The sequence below is a fragment of the Aspergillus sclerotioniger genome, assembly GCF_003184525.1.
Source record: "Aspergillus sclerotioniger CBS 115572 chromosome Unknown BO94scaffold_4, whole genome shotgun sequence".
Taxonomy (NCBI): domain Eukaryota; kingdom Fungi; phylum Ascomycota; class Eurotiomycetes; order Eurotiales; family Aspergillaceae; genus Aspergillus; species Aspergillus sclerotioniger.
The window spans coordinates 1,088,577-1,107,879 of NW_020290994.1; the positions used below are offsets into that span (position 1 = coordinate 1,088,577).

General features: G+C 51.8%; 8 protein-coding genes across 8 annotated transcripts; 5 read left to right on the forward strand and 3 right to left on the reverse strand.

The window, feature by feature from the left end:
• Positions 1-1,612: 1,612 nt before the first annotated feature.
• hhtA (histone H3) lies at positions 1,613-2,199 on the reverse strand (the record flags this gene model as incomplete). The annotated part of the gene is made up of 3 exons (XM_025615456.1): positions 1,613-1,890; positions 1,959-2,066; positions 2,175-2,199. 3 exons carry the CDS (start codon positions 2,197-2,199, stop codon positions 1,613-1,615), a joined length of 411 nt encoding a protein of 136 aa, XP_025471498.1.
• A 572-nt stretch (positions 2,200-2,771) lies between these two features.
• Positions 2,772-3,768, forward strand: BO94DRAFT_621200 (histone H4). The gene is made up of 3 exons (XM_025616984.1): positions 2,772-3,031; positions 3,127-3,402; positions 3,465-3,768. Exons 1-3 carry the CDS (start codon positions 3,022-3,024, stop codon positions 3,488-3,490), a joined length of 312 nt encoding a protein of 103 aa, XP_025471499.1. The 5' UTR covers positions 2,772-3,021; the 3' UTR covers positions 3,491-3,768.
• Positions 3,769-5,220: 1,452 nt separating this feature from the next.
• Positions 5,221-5,735, reverse strand: BO94DRAFT_283233 (uncharacterized protein). Its single transcript, XM_025606644.1, has one exon. It carries the CDS (start codon positions 5,636-5,638, stop codon positions 5,258-5,260), a length of 381 nt encoding a protein of 126 aa, XP_025471500.1. The 5' UTR covers positions 5,639-5,735; the 3' UTR covers positions 5,221-5,257.
• An 818-nt stretch (positions 5,736-6,553) lies between these two features.
• Positions 6,554-7,555, reverse strand: BO94DRAFT_283263 (uncharacterized protein). The gene is made up of 2 exons (XM_025606645.1): positions 7,263-7,555; positions 6,554-7,168 (listed from the first exon to the last, which is right to left on the reverse strand). Exons 1-2 carry the CDS (start codon positions 7,269-7,271, stop codon positions 6,668-6,670), a joined length of 510 nt encoding a protein of 169 aa, XP_025471501.1. The 5' UTR covers positions 7,272-7,555; the 3' UTR covers positions 6,554-6,667.
• A 284-nt stretch (positions 7,556-7,839) lies between these two features.
• BO94DRAFT_457575 (uncharacterized protein) lies at positions 7,840-13,380 on the forward strand (the record flags this gene model as incomplete). Its single annotated transcript, XM_025607754.1, has 3 exons — positions 7,840-11,464; positions 11,573-12,627; positions 12,715-13,380. 3 exons carry the CDS (start codon positions 7,840-7,842, stop codon positions 13,378-13,380), a joined length of 5,346 nt encoding a protein of 1,781 aa, XP_025471502.1.
• A 678-nt stretch (positions 13,381-14,058) lies between these two features.
• Positions 14,059-16,017, forward strand: BO94DRAFT_563298 (putative GABA permease; the record flags this gene model as incomplete). Its single annotated transcript, XM_025614352.1, has 8 exons — positions 14,059-14,160; positions 14,223-14,293; positions 14,353-14,411; positions 14,465-14,519; positions 14,573-14,664; positions 14,731-15,102; positions 15,176-15,496; positions 15,560-16,017. The coding sequence occupies 8 exons, from the start codon at positions 14,059-14,061 to the stop codon at positions 16,015-16,017; spliced, it is 1,530 nt and encodes a 509-aa protein (XP_025471503.1).
• A 262-nt stretch (positions 16,018-16,279) lies between these two features.
• On the forward strand, positions 16,280-18,386 carry BO94DRAFT_582133 (Zn(II)2Cys6 transcription factor; the record flags this gene model as incomplete). Its single annotated transcript, XM_025615457.1, has 4 exons — positions 16,280-16,325; positions 16,372-16,397; positions 16,451-17,278; positions 17,334-18,386. The coding sequence occupies 4 exons, from the start codon at positions 16,280-16,282 to the stop codon at positions 18,384-18,386; spliced, it is 1,953 nt and encodes a 650-aa protein (XP_025471504.1).
• A 219-nt stretch (positions 18,387-18,605) lies between these two features.
• Positions 18,606-19,087, forward strand: BO94DRAFT_582134 (uncharacterized protein; the record flags this gene model as incomplete). The annotated part of the gene is made up of 3 exons (XM_025615458.1): positions 18,606-18,681; positions 18,739-18,867; positions 18,936-19,087. 3 exons carry the CDS (start codon positions 18,606-18,608, stop codon positions 19,085-19,087), a joined length of 357 nt encoding a protein of 118 aa, XP_025471505.1.
• Positions 19,088-19,303: the final 216 nt, after the last annotated feature.

Below are 19,303 nucleotides of genomic sequence, written 5' to 3' on the forward strand. Positions count from 1 at the left end.
AGAGAGCGATAACGATAACTAACAGCCCTCCGCATGAATCTTATCGCGATGACACCCCTTACAGTATCAAGACGCCCGGTGTTGAAGCGTTTTTACTGCCTTTCATCTTCATAGATGGAAAAGAGTGACATGAATCGAGAGATACCTAGAGAATTGCACCATTTAATAGTCAGCATTTAACCCAACCCTTTCTTTCCCTTCTACTATCGATACCCATACACTCTCCCCTGTGTTCCCCAAGATGGTGGTGTCACCTTATACGCGCGACACAGATTGGGTGCATGATTGGAGCCCAACAAGATTTCTGTCTTCTTTCCTTGGTTATACCGTCCCCGCTGTTCTTTAAATATTCGTGGCTATCATTGTAGAAGGCCTTCAGTCGTATCTGTTGAAGACTCGCTGGGTCGTAGTTAATCTTGACCTTGTTGGCTCTGTTTATGGAGGAAGTCCGATGGCCTTAGGGACATCAATTTAGAATTTAGGGATCTCATGCTGAACTCATCATGATGCAAAGTGGAGGATGTCATGAAATTAGGGAAGAATGGCTGGAGAGGATTAGGCAGCTGCGAACGGAGCCATCAGAGTCCCGGGGCATCATCATGAGCGAGCAGCAGGTGAGTCATCTTCCATTATCTACGCCGCTACGAAGTATCTCTACCCTATGCAGCAGTGTGGTATACTCCTACTCACCAGAAACTCGTAACTAAAACCACATCTGGATTTTCACGCCAGGCTACCTTTTGGATCTGACTATACGAGGTACTAGCTACTATATCGGTGGCGACAGTAGACATCTATGGTCGGCTTTACCCCTAAGTGGCGACTCAGGCTGCGGTTTCCGAACCCCAAGCCACTCACTGTTCTTGCTGGCGTCATCCAGAGTTACTCCGCAGTTTGTGATTCGCAATAGTAATCTCTCCCTAAGTATGTAAAAGCAGAGCAATTAGACTACTTTGAAACTTGCAACGCCATGATAAGGATGGACTGTAGAAAGCCTGGAGTAACCGAAACAGTGGTAGGAGCTGATGCAGAAAACCGCATCTCCCGCGTTACATCGCTGAGTCCTTACGGTCGCAGATCATCTGGCAACCTTTATCAGACGAAGTCTCGGGTAGTAGGTACATGGACTGAAGATCCATCCTTGCATGCCGTACACTGGACACCCTTTCAGTCGAGTCGAGTCGAGTCGAGTCGATCGCCCCGGTGCAGAGTACAACCTGGCAAGCGAGGCAACATCAGGCTGCGACCGTGGCACTTCTACGCGTCTATGAGTACAACCTTGTCAGGCGGATCTCAAACGAGGTGGGATTGTTTCATAGATACTGCATTTCGCGTCTATGCCATCCGGTGGCGCTTCCGAGGAAGTCACGTCAAGTAAAAGCTTTCTTAATGTACATATTCGGATGCATCCCCATGATCAATTCCACCCAGCCGCTGAATCGGCAGCTACTATTTGTTGCGCAGCAAGAAATAACGAAAACCCAGTGCCGAAACCCATTGAAATTCGCAAACCCATCATGTATCGCCAGTAGTCATGAAAAGAAAAAGAAACCCCATTATCGCCTTCCCATAAGAGCCAACCAGAAAAGGAATCGACTCATTAGAAATTAATCTAAGAGCGCTCACCACGGAGACGGCGGGCGAGCTGGATGTCCTTGCTCTGGATGGTGACACGCTTGGCGTGGATGGCGCACAGGTTGGTGTCCTCAAACAGGGAGACGAGGTAGGCCTCAACGGACTCCTGGAGAGCACCGATGGCGGAAGACTGGAAGCGGAGGTCCGACTTGAAGTCCTGAGCGATTTCGCGAACGAGACGCTGGAAGGGCAGCTTGCGGATCAGGAGCTCAGTGCTCTTCTGGTAACGACGGATCTCACGAAGAGCGACGGTACCTGGGATGAATTATTAGTACGGATGTCTCGGGTGATGGTTTGCCACGTCAGATGGGAGGGGAACATACCGGGCTTGTAACGGTGAGGCTTCTTGACACCTCCGGTGGAGGGAGCGGCCTTGCGGGCGGCCTTGGAAGCGAGCTGCTTACGAGGGGCCTTGCCACCAGTGGACTTGCCTGTAGATGGTGGTTAGTGGTGATGTTCCAAGTGAGGCACGGGTGTCGCGACCGTGACGCGATTCAACGACCACCCCCGAAGAGAAAGGACAGTAAGGTGGCACTTACGGGCAGTCTGCTTAGTACGAGCCATTTTAGCAGATTAGGTTTGATGGATTTAGTTGTTTTGGAGATGGAAAGATGACGTTGAGGATGGAAAGGAGATGGAGGTGGATAGATAAGAGTGGACGGGATGAGGAGATGGAAGAAGGATGGAGGAGGCGGGTGGGGGGAGGTATTTGTAGTAAGCGAAAGGGTGGGTGGTGATCTGGGTTTGCCAGCAACGGAGGGGGGCCTTAGCGCGGCGTTCCTTTGATCGAAAAAACGCTCGGAAAGCAGCACACCATAAGCCGTGATTTCGGGGCTCACTTTTGGCTGGGAGAATCAAAGGGTTGCGCGGGACGGCCAAAGGCGGTCGAGCCTGCCTCGGAGCGCTAAGCGAGAGCCCCTAGCCCCCGCCAACCAATAGAAGGCCAGGATCACGGATCTAGAAACTGCCCCTGCCTCACCTTGATCCCAACCTCAGGCTCGGAATGTGTCTCTATCAGCCTGTCGCAGCGGCTCGCAGCCATCGACAGGAATGCTTCTGACACCCTGCGGCTGTTGATCTCGGTGGTTGGCTGCATTCTCGTGGGAATCAGCGACATACCAGCGGAATCATCCTTGCTCGGTCACGTTGCCGACAGATCAAGTCCGCCGGTCGGGATCCTAGACTCTGATTGGTCGATCCGCGCTCTAGCGTGTGATTCCGACGCCCTCCCCGCGCAGCGCCTTTCGCTATACAAATATCTCCCGTCCCATGGATTCTGCTGTCTTCTTCTCTTTGCATTCATCATCCCAGCTTAAGCCGCCCAATCAACTCCACCGTCTCCTCCTCAATTTTAATTCAACTTTATCTCCATAAACAACCGTCAAAATGACTGGCCGTAAGTCGATCCGACCTTTCCCATCTTGGATAGGATATCTATCCATCATCATCATCATCGTCATAAACAGTGACTGACTTGACGCGTCTCAACAGGTGGAAAGGGTGGAAAGGGTCTCGGCAAGGGTGGCGCCAAGCGTCACCGCAAGATTTTGCGTGACAACATCCAGGGTATCACCAAGCCCGCTATCCGTCGTCTCGCTCGTCGTGGTGGTGTCAAGCGTATCTCTGCCATGATCTACGAGGAGACTCGTGGTGTCCTCAAGACCTTCCTTGAGGGTGTCATCCGTGACGCCGTCACCTACACTGAGCACGCCAAGCGCAAGACCGTCACCTCCCTCGACGTTGTCTACGCTCTCAAGAGACAGGGCCGTAAGTACCCCTCGGCGCGGACTTCTGTTTTGTTTGGCGACACGTCTAACATCATATCTCAGGTACCCTCTACGGTTTCGGTGGTTAAATGCATTTCTCTTTTCCTGCTTCTTTCTTTTAGCCATCCTGCGCGGTCGGCGCGTCAGTTGTCCTTCCGCAGCAGTGACGCGACGGGTTGCTTTTTCGGGTTGGTTCACGGTATGACTGGGACGTTGGGGTGTTCTTGATCTTTTCATTACAAGTATCATGGGTCTGGGTTTGTTTTATCGTACTTTACTTACTATTACGCGTCCACTACTGGTCTGCTAGTGTTCGTGGTTGAATTTCTGTATCATAGCGGCCTTTATGCTTCGGCTGGTGCCATAGGCTAAAGAGGATCGCGCGACCTTGGACGCGATCCGATATGAATACGAACGGTCGAAAGATGATCACGACTGCTCCTACAAGTGTGTAGAATCTGTAGTCTGTATGCTTATTTTTGTTTTTCTATTACATCCACGTAAGAACATGGATATGGTGTAGTAGCAGTTTCTATACAGAAACGCTTCCCAATTGAACCTACATGCATTTCGTATGGCGTCTGTCATCTACAGAAGACAATCCCCTTCTCGTGAGGGCCTTGGAGTCACCGTACTTGGACAATGGTAAAATTCTGTCGATTCGTGTGTTCTGTGTTGATGTTTATGATATACTCGCTACGCGTCTCCGGCTTCGGTTCCACCACTCCGGGATAACTTTTGCGAATTCATCCTTGACTTCGAGATATAGCAGTAATTTGGTAGAGTGGGTATATTTGTTGATAATATGTGCGCGCAGGGCTCTTGGCAACATGTATTTGTCGTCATATCAATTGTATGTGTGGGTGGTTGTGTGGATATACACCGTAAACCTGTAGGCCCAAACCCTGCGGGTATGTACGCCTCCCATATCAGATATATATATTCAACACATCGATTGATCTACTTCTGTACCCCAAACCGACTCGATCGAATAGAATTTGAACCATACTAGGCATATAATCAGATACAGGATTCAAAAGAAGCCACAGCACACGAGAAATACTCCTAAGAAGATCGAAAACGCGCTTTTGCGCAGACTTGGTGACGTCGGTCGCATGACAGCAGCAAAAAGAAGACCACCACAGGCGTTTCTCAGTAGATTTACACAATATTCAAGGATCGGAATCACCATACAGCAAAGAGACCAAACTTGGTCTACCTATATCTCAGGCAAAACCACAGCATCAAAACCAGCAGGCTCACAGAGCCGAGTAGTGGCTATCTATCCAAGCGCACATCCAAGCGCACTAGTTGAACCCAGCTGCGGGTTGAGTTGAACCCCGGGAAGGTGCAACCGGCCCACAACCCACAACCCGCAACCCGCAACTCGATAGTACTAGCTACTGTCCCTATGACATCGGCCAGGGCTGATCGTTGATGCCGCATCCCACGATGATTCAATTCGCATATACGTTTGAAACAGCTCTACCGCACCACATACAAAGCCTTATACCTCACGAACAAAGGCGAACAGGGGCGCCGTCGCCCATGAACCCTCCCTGACTGCCACAGGTGACCTCCAGATGCTGTTGCCCCAGGCCACCCACCGCTTACCTGAACCACGGTCACGGGGCCTGAACGCGTCTGCAGACGTCACCACAACGCCCCTTGGATCCGATCCTACAGTTCCCAAGATGAGATGGTTGCCGTGCGATACTGAAGAGCCTACAAAGAACGACGCCGAATATGTACGACGCTCAGACCTAACGGAATCTAGATGAAGATCGTCCCCGGAGGCCAGGGATCACAAACAAGCAGCTTCTGGATTGGACGTCCGCGGACAACGGTCGCAAGCACTATACGGTCCTAGATATACAGTCACCATGACTCGCTGCTCCCGGTGTTATCAATGAAATGGCACGACCGAATCCACCGATTGGATGTGGAGCTGCATTGGAAGACAAGGCAGGGAATTGCGAGATATAGTACGCTGTGGTGATGCAACAAAGAGTGAAATTGGCTCTCTGGTCATGAGAAGTCCTCAAACCACGCGAATGTGTCACTGTTGCTCCCGGGGGTTGTATTAGGCTACGGCCGACCTTGCCCCTCTCGATTGCAAGCAGACTGCTGCTCAACGAGCAAGGATTACGCTGCACGGCATAGGACTCACAGTGACAGCAGATACATGTTGCCTTCTCAATGACAAGCCCTGGCAACAGACACCGCCATAGATACATCACTGTTCTACCATGCTTACCTGCCCCGAAGACTATGAGAGACCACTTTCTCTACTGAAATTAGACCTCGACAAGCAAACAAAGTCCCGGCATGCAAAGAACGGTCAAGGATACATCCAGGAGCATCTGCATAATAACAGCCTAGGAATGCCCCCCCTGTTCCTGGAGAGCCGACAAAAGAACACAGCATAGCATGTGCCTTGCCAGACGACACGAGTCGGAACCTAGAAGGAACATGGCTCTATCATGCGCAAAATGGCCACGCAGTCGAGACCGGACTTATATAACACCAGCGGCCCTGAAAATGAACAATAGCACCCACCTACTTAAGCACGATCGGGTTATCCAACAGCCGCTCCCCAAGCCACACCTACGCCATTAGGGCAGACGGACAAATTTCCCGCTTCCAAATTCGACCTTGGAATCGATTGGCTCGAACAGATACCAGAGTGTGAAACACGTGCCCCCCCCGATCATGCGACAGAATAGGCTTTACGTCACTGATCCTCGTATCTCCGCGACCTGATGATAGTGCTGTTACGAGCTGCAGTTAGCACTCGTTATAGACCCATCAATTAAGTACTATGGTATTAAAAACATGCCTGTGGATCATGCTACATCCCGGTTCTCGTCGAGCCCTGTCCAGGATTTCTTCCAATGCCAAGCCGACCACGTTCACTTGACCGGTACGCAAGACTCCGTTCATCATGACGCAAGAGGACGTTCGATATACTTCATTCACAAATTGGATGACTTTTACTCATCAAGCTGTCATGATCGGCGCTACAAGGCCACTGGTTGAATTTCATAATCCAATCGCACTATTGTGGAGTGCTTCTATGGAATATCCGGAATCTGTCCCATGTGGATAGTACCGTAGATCGCTGCAAGCCAGCAGAGGCACAGGAGAGTCCTATTTTCTACAAGCTAGTATTCGATTACTGTCCGATCGCCGTTATTGTAATACCAGTACAAGTTCATCCAGCCACACCCACGATTTACTGATCCACACTTCAATCGGCCGATTACTCATGATATCAAGCACCGCCACATCCTTTTGCAATGCTCCTTTAAACCAACCTTGCATCCCCTCTTGGGTCTGATGCCAGCGACAATCTGCGCATCCCTGGAATGACGGATTTGCACACTGGGTCGCAGCAGTGTCCTGAGATGGAAATCAAGGGTTGTAAGCCCTCTGGGAGCTTGTAAAGGAGCCAATCCCCTGGTGCTCGGCTGTGTATCCGACCCTTCCACAAATTCACGGTCAATGAAAACAGCTTTCTGTCTTATCGTGACTTTGGATCTGGCCAATGCCTCTTGGTAGACACATCTAAAGGGGTGGATGGATTGACCTATGGCACCAATAAACCGCACACAGGCGACAGGAAAATGAAAAGTCAAGCTGAGTGGGGAGAGGATAATCGAGAGGATATTAACCCTGGATTTTGGATCGTAGAGTATCGGTCCATTGGTCGTCACAGACACGTTCATAGTCGCGCACTCGAGGAATGTATTTGGTCCAGGAGTTTTCTGCACCTTGTTAACCCAACATGTTTCCCCGGCACTTTCATGAACGAGTCGATATCCGTGTCTAACGACTCCCTATTCCACTCCGAGGCCTCACCTGAGACATCGAATCTATCCTGCATTGATATTCCAGCCCATCAAATCCTTTTTGATCTAGATCGGAAAACAGAAATAGCCGGTCGCTTCCCGGGGAGGTTCTGGATCCGGACAAAACTCCGCCTCGTCGGCTAAAACTTCCATCTTTCGAGGACAGAGACCGGGACTCGCGGAATATCCCCAGGCTGCCAGCCAATGAGTCGCTGCACTGCCTACTTGGTCTATTCTAGACCAGCCTTGGGAGTGTCAACTCAGCCAGCCGAATCATGATGGTTGGGCAACCCCGGCGGCCCGCTAAATCAATAAGCTGTCAGTTGCAGGCTGCTGCCCAAGAATTTAGCCAAAGAGGACATGCGCAGAAGCCACCATCCTCCCCTCCCCTCCATAATAGCAAGGGGGCTGGCTGAGACGAGCCAAGCTGGTGGTCAGTGAAGGAATTCGGCAAGAGGGCCTCGACATGTGAATCTTTCCACTGATATAAAAACACGGGACGAGCCTACATTGCCTACCACCCCGCCAACCGTTCTCTCTATATCTTTCCCTTCCAGCCGACCAGCCGAGACCCTCCAGCACTCGCCATGGACAGCAAGTCATCCTACCTCTCTGACCCCCGCTGTCAATGTGACTTTGTGGTAGCCACCACTCAGGCCAGCATCAACTCCGGCCTTCTGGAGTATTTAGATGAAGGGACCCAGCCGATCCAGTACCTGTGTTTTTTGGAAGATGACAAGGGCTTCCCGACAGAGCAAATCAGCTTGGAAGAGTTGATTAATAAAAGCAAGGGGGTCAATCCCTTTGACATCCCCAAAGACATCGACGGAAATGACCCACGGCTGGACGCACTGGCCGACGCCGGCTTTGCTGTCGGCGTAATGTTGCAGATTGGCATGCCACTGGGCCACACGCCCAAGACGCTGCCCCCGATCGTCACCCTGAACAGCGCTGACAATGTCACCTTCAACCTGTTCTGCCGACAGGTCAAAGTTGTCTCGATCAGGTACGCGCGCAGAAACATCATCTGGAACGTTTTCCAGCAGCCCGAAGGTCCTGCCGGTCAGCCCTGGGCCATGAAAATGTCCGTCAACCTCACTGTGGCAGGTCTTGATAAGGAGCTCGACACTCCTTACTTCAAAAGCCACCCGGAGGTCCGAGATCAGCTGCGGAAAGCGCTCGTCAATCTCTCAGGCACGGCCTTCAGTTTACAGCAACTGTTTTATGACCTGGACAATGCCGTGCTGCAAACGGTCCCGGATTTCAGCACCGTGACTGATCCCGACGCCAAACATGTGCTGGAAACCTACTTCCGCAATATCTACACCAAGACTGCCAAAGAGCACGGCTTGCCGCTTGTCGCTGTCACTGCGGTCACGCAGCCCGACGACGAGTCAACCTTGAAAATGACCGCATTCGAGCGCATCGTGAATACAGTGGCGGCCGAACCGGCCGCCACCACATTGGACCATCTGTGTGCAATCAACAACAACCCCGTACCGCGAATCTCCGGGTTGGACTGGAATTGGATGAAACCACAGGACCTCGAAGAAAGCAGCGGAATCATTGCCATAAACCGCAACATCTTGGCTGCCTTTGTTGCGGCCAACCTTGACATGACTCAGTATTGCTTTTTGCCAGACGTTCAATCAAGTGGGATCTACCTTGATCCTCTTGTTGGTGGAAAATCCCTGGCAACAGTGTCCGCGAGCGGGAGCCATGTGATTCATGGGGAACACAGAGGCTACGACGAGGGTTTCCAGGAGCTCGCAAAGACGACTTTAATGTCCCCCTGGCTTTCCCGCATTTTCACACAGGTCGAGAACAATTATTCCCTCGATGTATTTTTCGAAGAGCGGACTATCCGGGTAGAACAATGGTCTCGAATCAACGTTTCCTGTACCCAGGTCATTAATAACAATCTGGACTCCACGCATCAGATTAGTCTGAACCTGATTGATAAGACCCGGACCGACACGTACAGCATTTCAGTCAGTCAGAATGGAGCGTTGCAGCTGGTGAATATCAACGAGGACATCGTGGATCGGTCGGAGAGCCCGCCAGAGAAGAAGGAGGCCAGCCTGGATATTAACAATCCCGGATCGTGGATTGTGGGCATTTGGGATGATATTCTTTCATCGGGGACGTCCCGTGCTATAGAAGGCGCACTGGATAACATTGACCGCGCCGCTGCCGACCTACACGAGCTGGAAATCAGTCAGCTCCAGAGCTTTGTGTTCCCGGGGGCCCGCGTTTTCACCTACAAGGACCCATTTTTCTCGGACCACGAGGACCTGGTCTGCAAGATCACATATGTTGATCCCGTCAAGGTTAGCCCAGCCCAGCCGCAAGGTCATCAGCAGCAGCAGCAGCAGCAGTCGCCGCTTCAGGAGGAGCAGCCGTCGCCTGTGGCTGGAAGCCCCCCTGTCCCTCCCTCTCTTCTGCCTGGCTCTGTCGGGAAGCTGACAGCCTCCACAGAATTAATGCAGAACTACGTGCAAGGTCAGGTTGTCTCACCTACCGGCAAGTTTGAGGCCCTACAGAGCTTGGATGGTCATGCTCTTTTATTCGCCGTTGACTCTTCGGGAGTCTTGAACGTTTTCGAGGAACAAAGCGGTACATGCCACACTGGATGGCAGGTCCATGATCTTTCAACCGCGGCTATACGCGCCCAGTTTCCCGGCTGCAGTGCGACGGTTCGCACCTTTGATGTCGGTCAGAGCGCTGTGGACGGCACCATTGGGCTGATGATGGCTGTAAGTCTGGATGGGAATGACCATCTTTTCATGTCACTAGCCAATTCAAATGGGGACACATCATGGACAGCCCATCCGACATGGACCATGGTGCCATTTGATGCGATACATGAGCTACCCCAGGCGATTACCATCACCGGGGCACTCTTTGCCGAGACTCGCGACCACACACAGTATTTAGTTGTTGATATCGACCGACCGCTGGGGAATAAGGGTGACCCGCACATTGCCCGCTATCACATCGACCCTACTCGAGTGAGCGGCCGTTCCTGGATTAAGCATGATGTTACGGTTGACATCGCGACGGCTGCATATCAGAGTGTCGTGGGCCGGGTGAGCGGGAAGCCAGTGGATGGCATCTACACCGTGGGCATCACAGGAGCAGGGAGCCCCCAGCTGGTATATGAACCGATCATCAACTACTATGGCCATGGTCCTGCCACGCCGCGCCGGCTACATCTGCCTGGAGGTGCAATTCCCTCGTCAATGGCCACAGCTCGCAATCCTGACGGGTCGACTGACCTCTATGCAACTGGGGAGGACTCGACCCTGTACCGCTTCGCCAGTGACAAGCAGGAAGAGAACCTAGAACCAATGGTAGTACTCACCAACGACCTCCTGTCTGGGACTGATACACTGCGGGTTATGACTCGCGATGAGGTGACAACTCTATGGGGGAGGAATCGAAGTAACCAGGTATATTATATAACCTGTCTTACCAGTCAAGTCAATGAACCGGGCTCATGGAGCGCTCCCATGCCGATTCTTGATGCTGTCGAGCGGTTTTCGCCTTATGTCAACCGAGTGGATGGTGGCAACACCATCTTCGTGGCTGGCAATGGAAGGCTCCGCAAGCTCATGCAGGGTTCAGCGGAGACAGGAAAAGTATGGCAAGCCCAGGAGATTACCCTAGCAGCTCCCCCAGAGCAAAATGCTACCTGTTTCATGTCGTATACTAGTTATATCCATGTTACCCAGATGGATCAGCAGCTCTCAGCTCCATACGCACGGGTGAATCTCTCCGCCAACTGTCGCATTCCTGTCTATATTAACGGGCTCTACTATGTTCTGTCTACCGCCCCTATCCAGATCGCGACTGATGCCACTGGCTCGCTTACTGTCATTCAGGCAACGGGGGACAATTTTAGCAGTGCGATATTGACTGTCGCCTTGGAGAATACAAGCCTCGCAATTAATCCGGCAGACCAGATGTTCGCTAAATTAACTGCACTCGATTCAGCTGAAAAGCTACGGAGCGCCCAGTTTCCAAAGCAAACTGTGGCCGGTGGCATTCTTGGGTCACCAGAGTTTACGCCCTTAGTCGACCCATCGATCCCCGATCGTGACGTGCAGGCCGTAGCACAGAATCTGGGCCTTCTTCGAGAAGCTCGCGATCGCAACGCTCGGGAACCAAAGAAGACATCGCATTTAGCAGCAGCATCCACGATGCGACTTCGTGCCATAAACCCCAAAGTCGTCAACTTTGGGTTCGTGGATGATCTCGGCCGCGGTCTGGACGATCTTGCTCATGGAAGACTTGACGATCTTGGGGACGATCTGAGAGACCTGGGCGATGATCTTGGAACCCTCGCTGGCGACTTTGGAGATTTCCTGGGATCGATTCCGGGCGCCATCAGCTCTGCCTGGGGCGACACCTGGCAAGCACTGGAGAATGCGGCGGGGAGTGTGGGGAGGCTCGTTTATGATACGGTCACGAACAGTCTACACTTCCTTGCGAAGATCGGCAAGCAGATTTACCATGTTGCTCTGGATACTTTGAATGCTTTTATAGGTGCTGCGCAATGGGTGCTCAAACAAATCAAGACGGCATGGGATATGCTCAAAATGTTCTTCCAAACCCTGCTGAATTGGGGTGATATCTGTCGGACGAAGAATGTGATTCACAACCTCATTAGGCTATGGCTGCACGACCAGGTCAATAAAATTCCTCGCGCACGACAGGCACTGGATAGCACTATCTCGGAGGTTGAAAAACAGGTCAACAAATGGGCTCGCGTTAGTGACTGGTCTCCTGGGCTTGGAGAGGAGGCAACCCGGTCCGCATCAGGCACCGGCTCTGATCCATCCGAGAGCCTGACGCCCAGCGCGAAGCTATTCTCTGACAAGTATCGCGACCATGCGCGTGAGCTACAGATTCTGGGTGACTCGCCAGCACTCGACCTGGTCGAGAATCTCCTCCTTGAACTGCTGACAGCCGTCTCAAACGAAGGCCAGGTGCTGGGCGCCGTGTTCAGCCAACTGCAAGATCTGATCAAGCAGTTTCATTCATTGTCTGTAGTGGAAATTCTACAAAAGCTAGCAGCCATCCTTGTGGACGGCACTCTGTCTAGCGTGCAGGTTGTCGTTGATGCCCTCTTGAATGTGCTGGCTGAGCTGGCCCAGTCAGCCCTTGATGTGCTTGATACCAAGATCCACATTCCCATCATCTCGGACCTTCTCAATATGATTGGGGTGCCTGATATCTCTTTCCTCGACCTGTTCACCTGGATCGGTGCCGTCGCCGTCACGGTGGTCTACGAGGTCACGGAAGGCCACTATCCATTCCCGGGGGGCGACAGCGAGGTGCAAACCCTTACCTCTGCAGCGAGCTGGGACGAAGTGGCGAGCCTGTCCCCTCAATCACAGCGCTCGACCTCATTCGCAGCGTCCGCGTCATCCTTTACCTCGTTCGCCGCCACCGCCCAGCACCAAGGACCGGTTCTCATGTCAACCTCGACACAAAAAGCAGTCTTCATGAGCTGCCACCTATTCAGCGGGATTCTCTACCTAGTCGGAAATTTTGTGACGGGTCTAGAAGCTGAAGATCAAACGGAGAGCATACCTCTGACCGTGGGCGCGATCATGGTCGGCCTGTCGAGTGCCGCCTCCTCAGCGGCGGGCGACTTTCTTGTCCCGATGGACCCCGTCGACAGCCTACCCTTCAACATCCTCTCCTATATCTCGAAAGGGAGCGCCATCGCACTCAAGATTGTCTTCTCCGGCCTCGCTCAGAAGATTTTCAATAAAATCGGGGAGAAAGCCCCCGTCCTCCGCACCGGCAACCTCGTCGTCAAGGACCATCGCGGAACAGGTGCCTTTCTCGACGCCGTGCTCTGTCTCCACGATATTGTTGTAACAACCTGGCACTTCTATGAACTGAGCCAGAAGACCAACGATACAACGCGCTCCACGGCGTTTGCGGGTGAAGCCGCTAATCTGGCGTCGTATGTCTCGCGGATCAGCTATGCGTTGGCAGTCAACGATGAGGAGCAGGATACGCGCCTGGCGTTCATTTTGGTGATGGGAGCTGCAAATGATGTTTACGGGGGGTGGAAGCTGGCGGAGGTTGCGACGGGTGCGTCGCTCTTTTGACGGATATGTCGGGCAGAGGCTAGATGATTGATATGAATATCAGCCGGAGGTTTAGAAGACTTTTAACGAAGCGAAGGCATCTCGTACGAGTCTATCTTGTAGAACTACTTACGGATTGCGACACGCCCAACAGCACGGTGATTAAAACTTGCTAGAAGCATGCTCGAATATTACATTGGCGGTTATAGATAAGAGCGTGTGATTTTGGCCGCCTCACGAATCGGGGTTGTACTCACTTTGGTCCAGGTCATTTGAGCCACAGGTAGCCAAAAGAAAGCATGAGAAAAGTGCAGGGGCCTTCCCATCTCCAGGTATCTCCCCACTTCTCTTCTTCGCACCAGAATGCGATTGGCGGAATCGGGTTGATCGCCTTGCTTATCCTCATCCCACGATAGATTACTTATCAATACTTATCAATCTGGGATTTTCTGATTCGTCCGCACTTGGTGCATCATTTTAGGAAAAGAAACCAAGTGCTCAACCGTCTTCTTGAGATAAGGACCGCAGATCTCTGTCGTGTATCGAAGAGCGTAAGTTTGATGGCGCCCCATAGGATTGCCCTGGCTCATAAAAATGCCAATGGCCACATCATTCACTTGCGGCAGTATTCAGATGCGACACTAAAGACTTCTAATTACTTCATACCCACACAGTTACCCATCTGGTATCTTTAGCATCATGGATTGCAACGAAAAAAAGATACAGCCCGCAGCCATCGACGCCACGCTTGAGGTGGACAGGAGCAGGAGTCACGATGAGGGAGAGACTTATGAATTGAAGGTATTACACAGACGAAGCGTAAACGAAATGAATGGGATCGATTGACTTTCATCTACCTCCAGAAAGGCTTCTCAAGTCTCACAATCCTTTCGATGACGGTAATACTGATGGCAACTTGGGAGGCGCTTTCCAGGTAAGATGGGACATGCTCATTTCAGCCATGCAAAACGTACTCACGGGCTCTGGGGAAAGCACAATGGCCGCAGGGCTGGTCAGTGGGGGTCCAGTCTCGCTAGTCTATGGGTTCCTATGTTGGTGGAATCCGGGCCAGTGGACCGACAGCGGTTGACTGACCGACTCATAGTAGCAATGATCGGAGCCCTCGCAACTGCGGCTTCTCTAAGCGAACTTGCCTCTATGTAAGCTATAGTTACCATCACTCAAGTTGATACCCAGCTGAAGAAACTATGAGGTACCCGACTGCTGGAGGTCAGTACCACTTCACAGCGAAGCTTGCTCCGGAAAAGTTTCAGAACCCTCTCAGTTGGGCTATCGGGTGGACTGGTGAGTATAAATCCCTCCAAAGGGGCCTTGCAAGGATTAATTACTAACAGATTCATCGGTTACTAGGTACATTTGGCTGGATCTCCTTTGCAGCCAGCGCCCCCTTCCTCGCGGCCACTATGATTCAGGGCCTTGTCGTTCTCAACCACGAAACATATGAAATGGAGCGATGGCAGAGTACCCTTGTATACTGGGCTCTTGTTGGCCTAAGCACTGTTATAAATATCTGGGGCAGCCGCCTTCTCTCCTTTGTGGAGGGTGTATCTCTGCTTATCCACATCTGCGCATTTATCGCGAATATTGCGGTTATATGGGCTTGCTCTCCCACCAAGCATTCGGCTGATTTCGTTTTTACGAGCTTTGTGAACAATTCTGGCTGGTCAAGTGATGGGGTGGCATGGTCCATTGGTCTGCTTTCAAGCTGCTATGTTCTAGCCGGTAGGTCGTGAGCCAGTGGATCGAGTAGCCACCAGTACAGGAATAGCACAAGCTGACAGCAACCTAATCCTAGGATGTGACGGAGCTATTCATCTTGGGGAGGAAATGAACAACCCAGCAGTATCCGTTCCATATTGCATGTTAGGCTCTGTCACAATCAATGGTGTCATGGGCTTCGCGTTCCTCCTCGCCGTTCTTTTCTGTATGGGTGACATGGACGCGGCTCTCAATAGCTCTACAGGATATCCGATCATTGAAGTCTTTCGTAGCGCGACGGGCTCCCGGGCTGCCAGTACTGCCATGACTTCTACGATTATCTTGACTGCCTGGCTGGGTACGATCGCGTTATTAGCATCGGCAGCCCGGATGGTGTGGTCTCTGGCGAGGGACAAGGGTATGTCCACCAATGTTTTTTTTTTTTTGCAGAGAACTTTGCAATCAATTGACCCGATTACAGCACTTCCTGGCTATCGGTATCTCACCGAGCTCGATACGAAAGCCCAGGCCCCCACCCGATCAATCCTGGCCACAAGCACGGTCCTCGTTCTTCTTGGGGTGGTCAATATCGGATCCACCACCGCGTTCAACGCCATCATCTCCCTTGCCGTTCTGGGGTTACATGTGTCCTATCTGGTTCCAATTACGCTCATACTCTGGTGTCGGCTTTCTAGGAGACATGTAGCGCTCAACTACGGCCCGTGGAGAATGGGTCGCTTTGGCGTCCCGATCAACCTCGTCTCGGTGTTGTATCTAGGGTACACGAGTATTTTCATGGTCTTTCCTCCGTACCAACCGGTGACTGCGGAGAATATGAATTATGCGTCGCTCATTTTCGGGGCGGTGCTGATTTTTAGTGCTTTCTATTGGTTCTGGAGAGGGAGAAAGGAGTATACGGTTTCAACCATTCGAGGTTAGACGTATAGTAAGTGTGTGCCTTGGCACTCTTTATAGTGGTCAGAAGAACGAATTTGGATTGTATAAAAGTGCCTTATCTGCTGCTTATCTTCTCCACAAACCGCTCGAGATAAGCATAAGACAGATGGGGAATAGTATAAAGATTGGCTAGCTGTTCTCATTGCCGAGGACTCCAATGCCCAAGCGCGGAATCGAGCCGAACCCCCCTCAGCCATTCATTCCTCTCCTTTTCCCCTGAGGAAGCATCCCGAAAAACTCAACCATGTCTGAACAACGGCCACTACCACGGAACCGATTAAAATCTCGCAGTAGGTGCTCAGCTTGGAGCAAGACTGGCACTAATAATATCATCAGCTGGCTGTCTTCGTTGCAAACAAAGGGTGGGTTCAACAGCGTCCTTGATCTCATAGCTCCTGCTGACTGGATGACCCAGAGAGTGAAATGCGACGAGACTCTTCCACATTGCAGCCAATGCACTCGAAGGGGTTTCGACTGTCCCGGATACAAGCGTCCGTTGAAATGGTCATCCAAGTATGAGATTGGGACTAGTGGCACCGACGCTCGAGGAACAAACCCGCACAGTTCTAGCAGAATCGAGTCTATCAGCGTCATCGACGTTGACGCATTGCGGATCCCCTCGCCTTTCTCGATACCATGGGGTTCTACTGCGTCCACCCAGCCCGACGGCAGCAATTTAGAAGATCTTTCTGCCACGGGTCCGGATGAGAGCCTTACCATCTCGCACTTCAGTACAGGGCAACGGCAGAACAATGTTTCTCCAGAGGATGAGCCCAATGTTGACCCGACGAATGACCCCCTTGATATGCAATTGCCAGAGGAGCGATTGAGCCATGACCTAGATGATGCCACCAACTGGGTCGAATGGGCGCAGTTTCCCCTTCCACTGTCTCTACCTCCACCTCTTGGGGACGGAGAATCGGGAATCTTGCGACATTATTTCGTCCAGGTTTGCCGGATCAATTCGTGTTTTGACTCCGCAGTCAATTTCTTTCGCGCGGACATTGGGGACCTGATGGCCTCTTCTCCTCTCATCTACCACTGTGTCCTTTCCATGTCTGCAGCTCATCTCGCAGCACTAAAGGCTAACTTGGTAGCTACTGCGTTGGATCATAGGGCAAGAGCACTTGCGTGCTTGAAATCAGAGATGATGAGGCTGAAGGATGGAATCGAGAGCAATAGTCTTACAACCGTCAAAACCTCGGAAGCACTGCTCGGAAGTATTCTGCTAGGGATGACGGATGTATAGAAGCCTGCTCCGAATAAGGTATTAACTAACAATGCTAATAGTGTGATAGGGCTGGCACAACCCATCCTCCCTCGGAACGACTCACCTTCACGGAGCACGGATCCTCTTCAAACGGTGGATGTCGAGCGCTCAGGACGACCTGATAGTTCCCTTCACACTCGATTCATCATTGCGTGTGCGAAGCTTCATGGCCGGATTTATGGCATATTGGGAAGCCATGGCATCATTCTTAATAAATCAGTCGGTGGACGCAACGGCTTATCTAAATCTGGTTTGCGACCAAAAGACGCCCCCCAAGCTCCACCCAAACCCGTGGACAGGTATTTGTACACCACTATTTGTGCACCTGGCGAGGGTAGGTACTCTGGTGCGGCAGCAATCCTTGCTCAAACAACTGTCATCTGTCACATCTCGGGAGGATGCTGCAGATCAGCTCAAGGCTGATATACTCCGGTCAGCCCGGGAGACCGAGACAGCGCTCCTCAATTACAATATACCCACTGAGGAAGTGATAGAAGATACGGCCGATCCTCTGACACCTGTGCAGGACCTGCAGAGGTTGGCTCAGGTATACAGACTTGCCGCCTTGCTTGAGCTTTACCGGAATTACCCAGAGCTGTTGGAAGGTGATGCCGAAGAGACCACTGGCGCTGAGCCAGCACCCGCCGAGAAAATCACCTCCATGGCCGTCTCGACTCTGACCCTGATTGCTGCTACCCCGCAGACCTCTGGAGTAAACTGTCTTCTAACGATCCCGCTTATAATCGCGGGCAGCACCTTACAGTGGACGCCGAAGCGTCCAGTGCGACGCGGCTCGGTAAAACATGCTTGGAGCACGCTGTGCGGTGAAATTGTTGCTATCTCCAGCCATGCCGACGTCCAGATGTACTGGCGAGACTTTGTCCGAACCCGTCTGGAGGCCGTTCTCCGGCATGTGGGTATAGTCGCGATCTTGCGAGCCACGGAAATTCTGGACAAGGTCTGGACTCGAAGTGATGCTCAGACGGCGATAGGCTGTCCGGGCCGGGGGGCAGAGTCTCAGCAGTTTGTTCAATGGATTGAGGTTATGGTGGAAGAGAAACTAGAGACGGTCCTTGGGTAACCATTCGATGACACATTGCAGCTCCATGAATTTCCAAGGACGGAATTTTGCAGTATGGTTCGAGTCCCCTTCCCGATTCGGCAGAAAAGTGCACGGATCCGGGGATGCGATTGGACGAGAATAATTTAAATTAGACCAAGGTCAATTCATTTCGGAGCTGCCAGTCTTGAAGCCCAATCCAATCCTTTTCAAAACCGAATCTCGTGCTCGAAAGGCAAAATGCCCTTCCAAATCAAAGACAAGACCGAGCGCTTCAAGCTTGCTGCATTGCCGGGAGTCCCGAATGTGTTCTTCGGTAGGTGCACAGTCAACATCCACAGGTATCCCGCTGACTCTTTCACTGCACTACTAGATGACATGCTCGGGACCCAACAGAGCGATATCCCCGACCCCATCGTGGGGGCTTGGTTTCGCATGGAGAAGGGAACTGAGTCGACAGCCCCAACCTACGAATATGATGAATTCGGGGTGGTATATGAGGGTAGGTGCTCGCTTCTACTCACATAACGTGTACCGTGGATCACTAACCCCCACTGTTCATGATGCTAGGGGAGTTCAACTTTCGCGACGAGACGGGTCAGACCGCGACGCTGAAGGCAGGCGACGTGTTTTTCTTTCCGAGGGGAAGCACTATCACTTTCTCGTCGGATAGTTATGGACTTGCGGTGAAATGTCGGAGTCAGAGATATGTAAAGCTCTAGCTGGTTGGTCTGGGGATGGTGATGTAGATAGCCCAATCTATAGGTACTATCCTCCTTATCTTGTATCTAGTCTATGAATATGATAGCCTCAGACGCTTCATTCTACATCCCTCGTTAAACGCATTCATCTTACGTATAAACATCGATAGGGTGGGCTCGGAACCATTCTGCCCATGACCGAAACCTGGGGCTGAGGTCCTCTCAGGCTTATCCCAA

Coding starts and splice junctions, on each gene's coding strand:
- BO94DRAFT_621200 (XM_025616984.1), top strand. Junction 3,403..3,464: donor CGCTCTCAAGAGACAGGGCC/GTAAGTACCCCT, acceptor ATCATATCTCAG/GTACCCTCTACGGTTTCGGT.
- BO94DRAFT_283233 (XM_025606644.1), bottom strand. CDS start 5,638: ATGTATCTATGGCGGTGTCTGTTGCCAGGGCTTGTCATTGAGAAGGCA.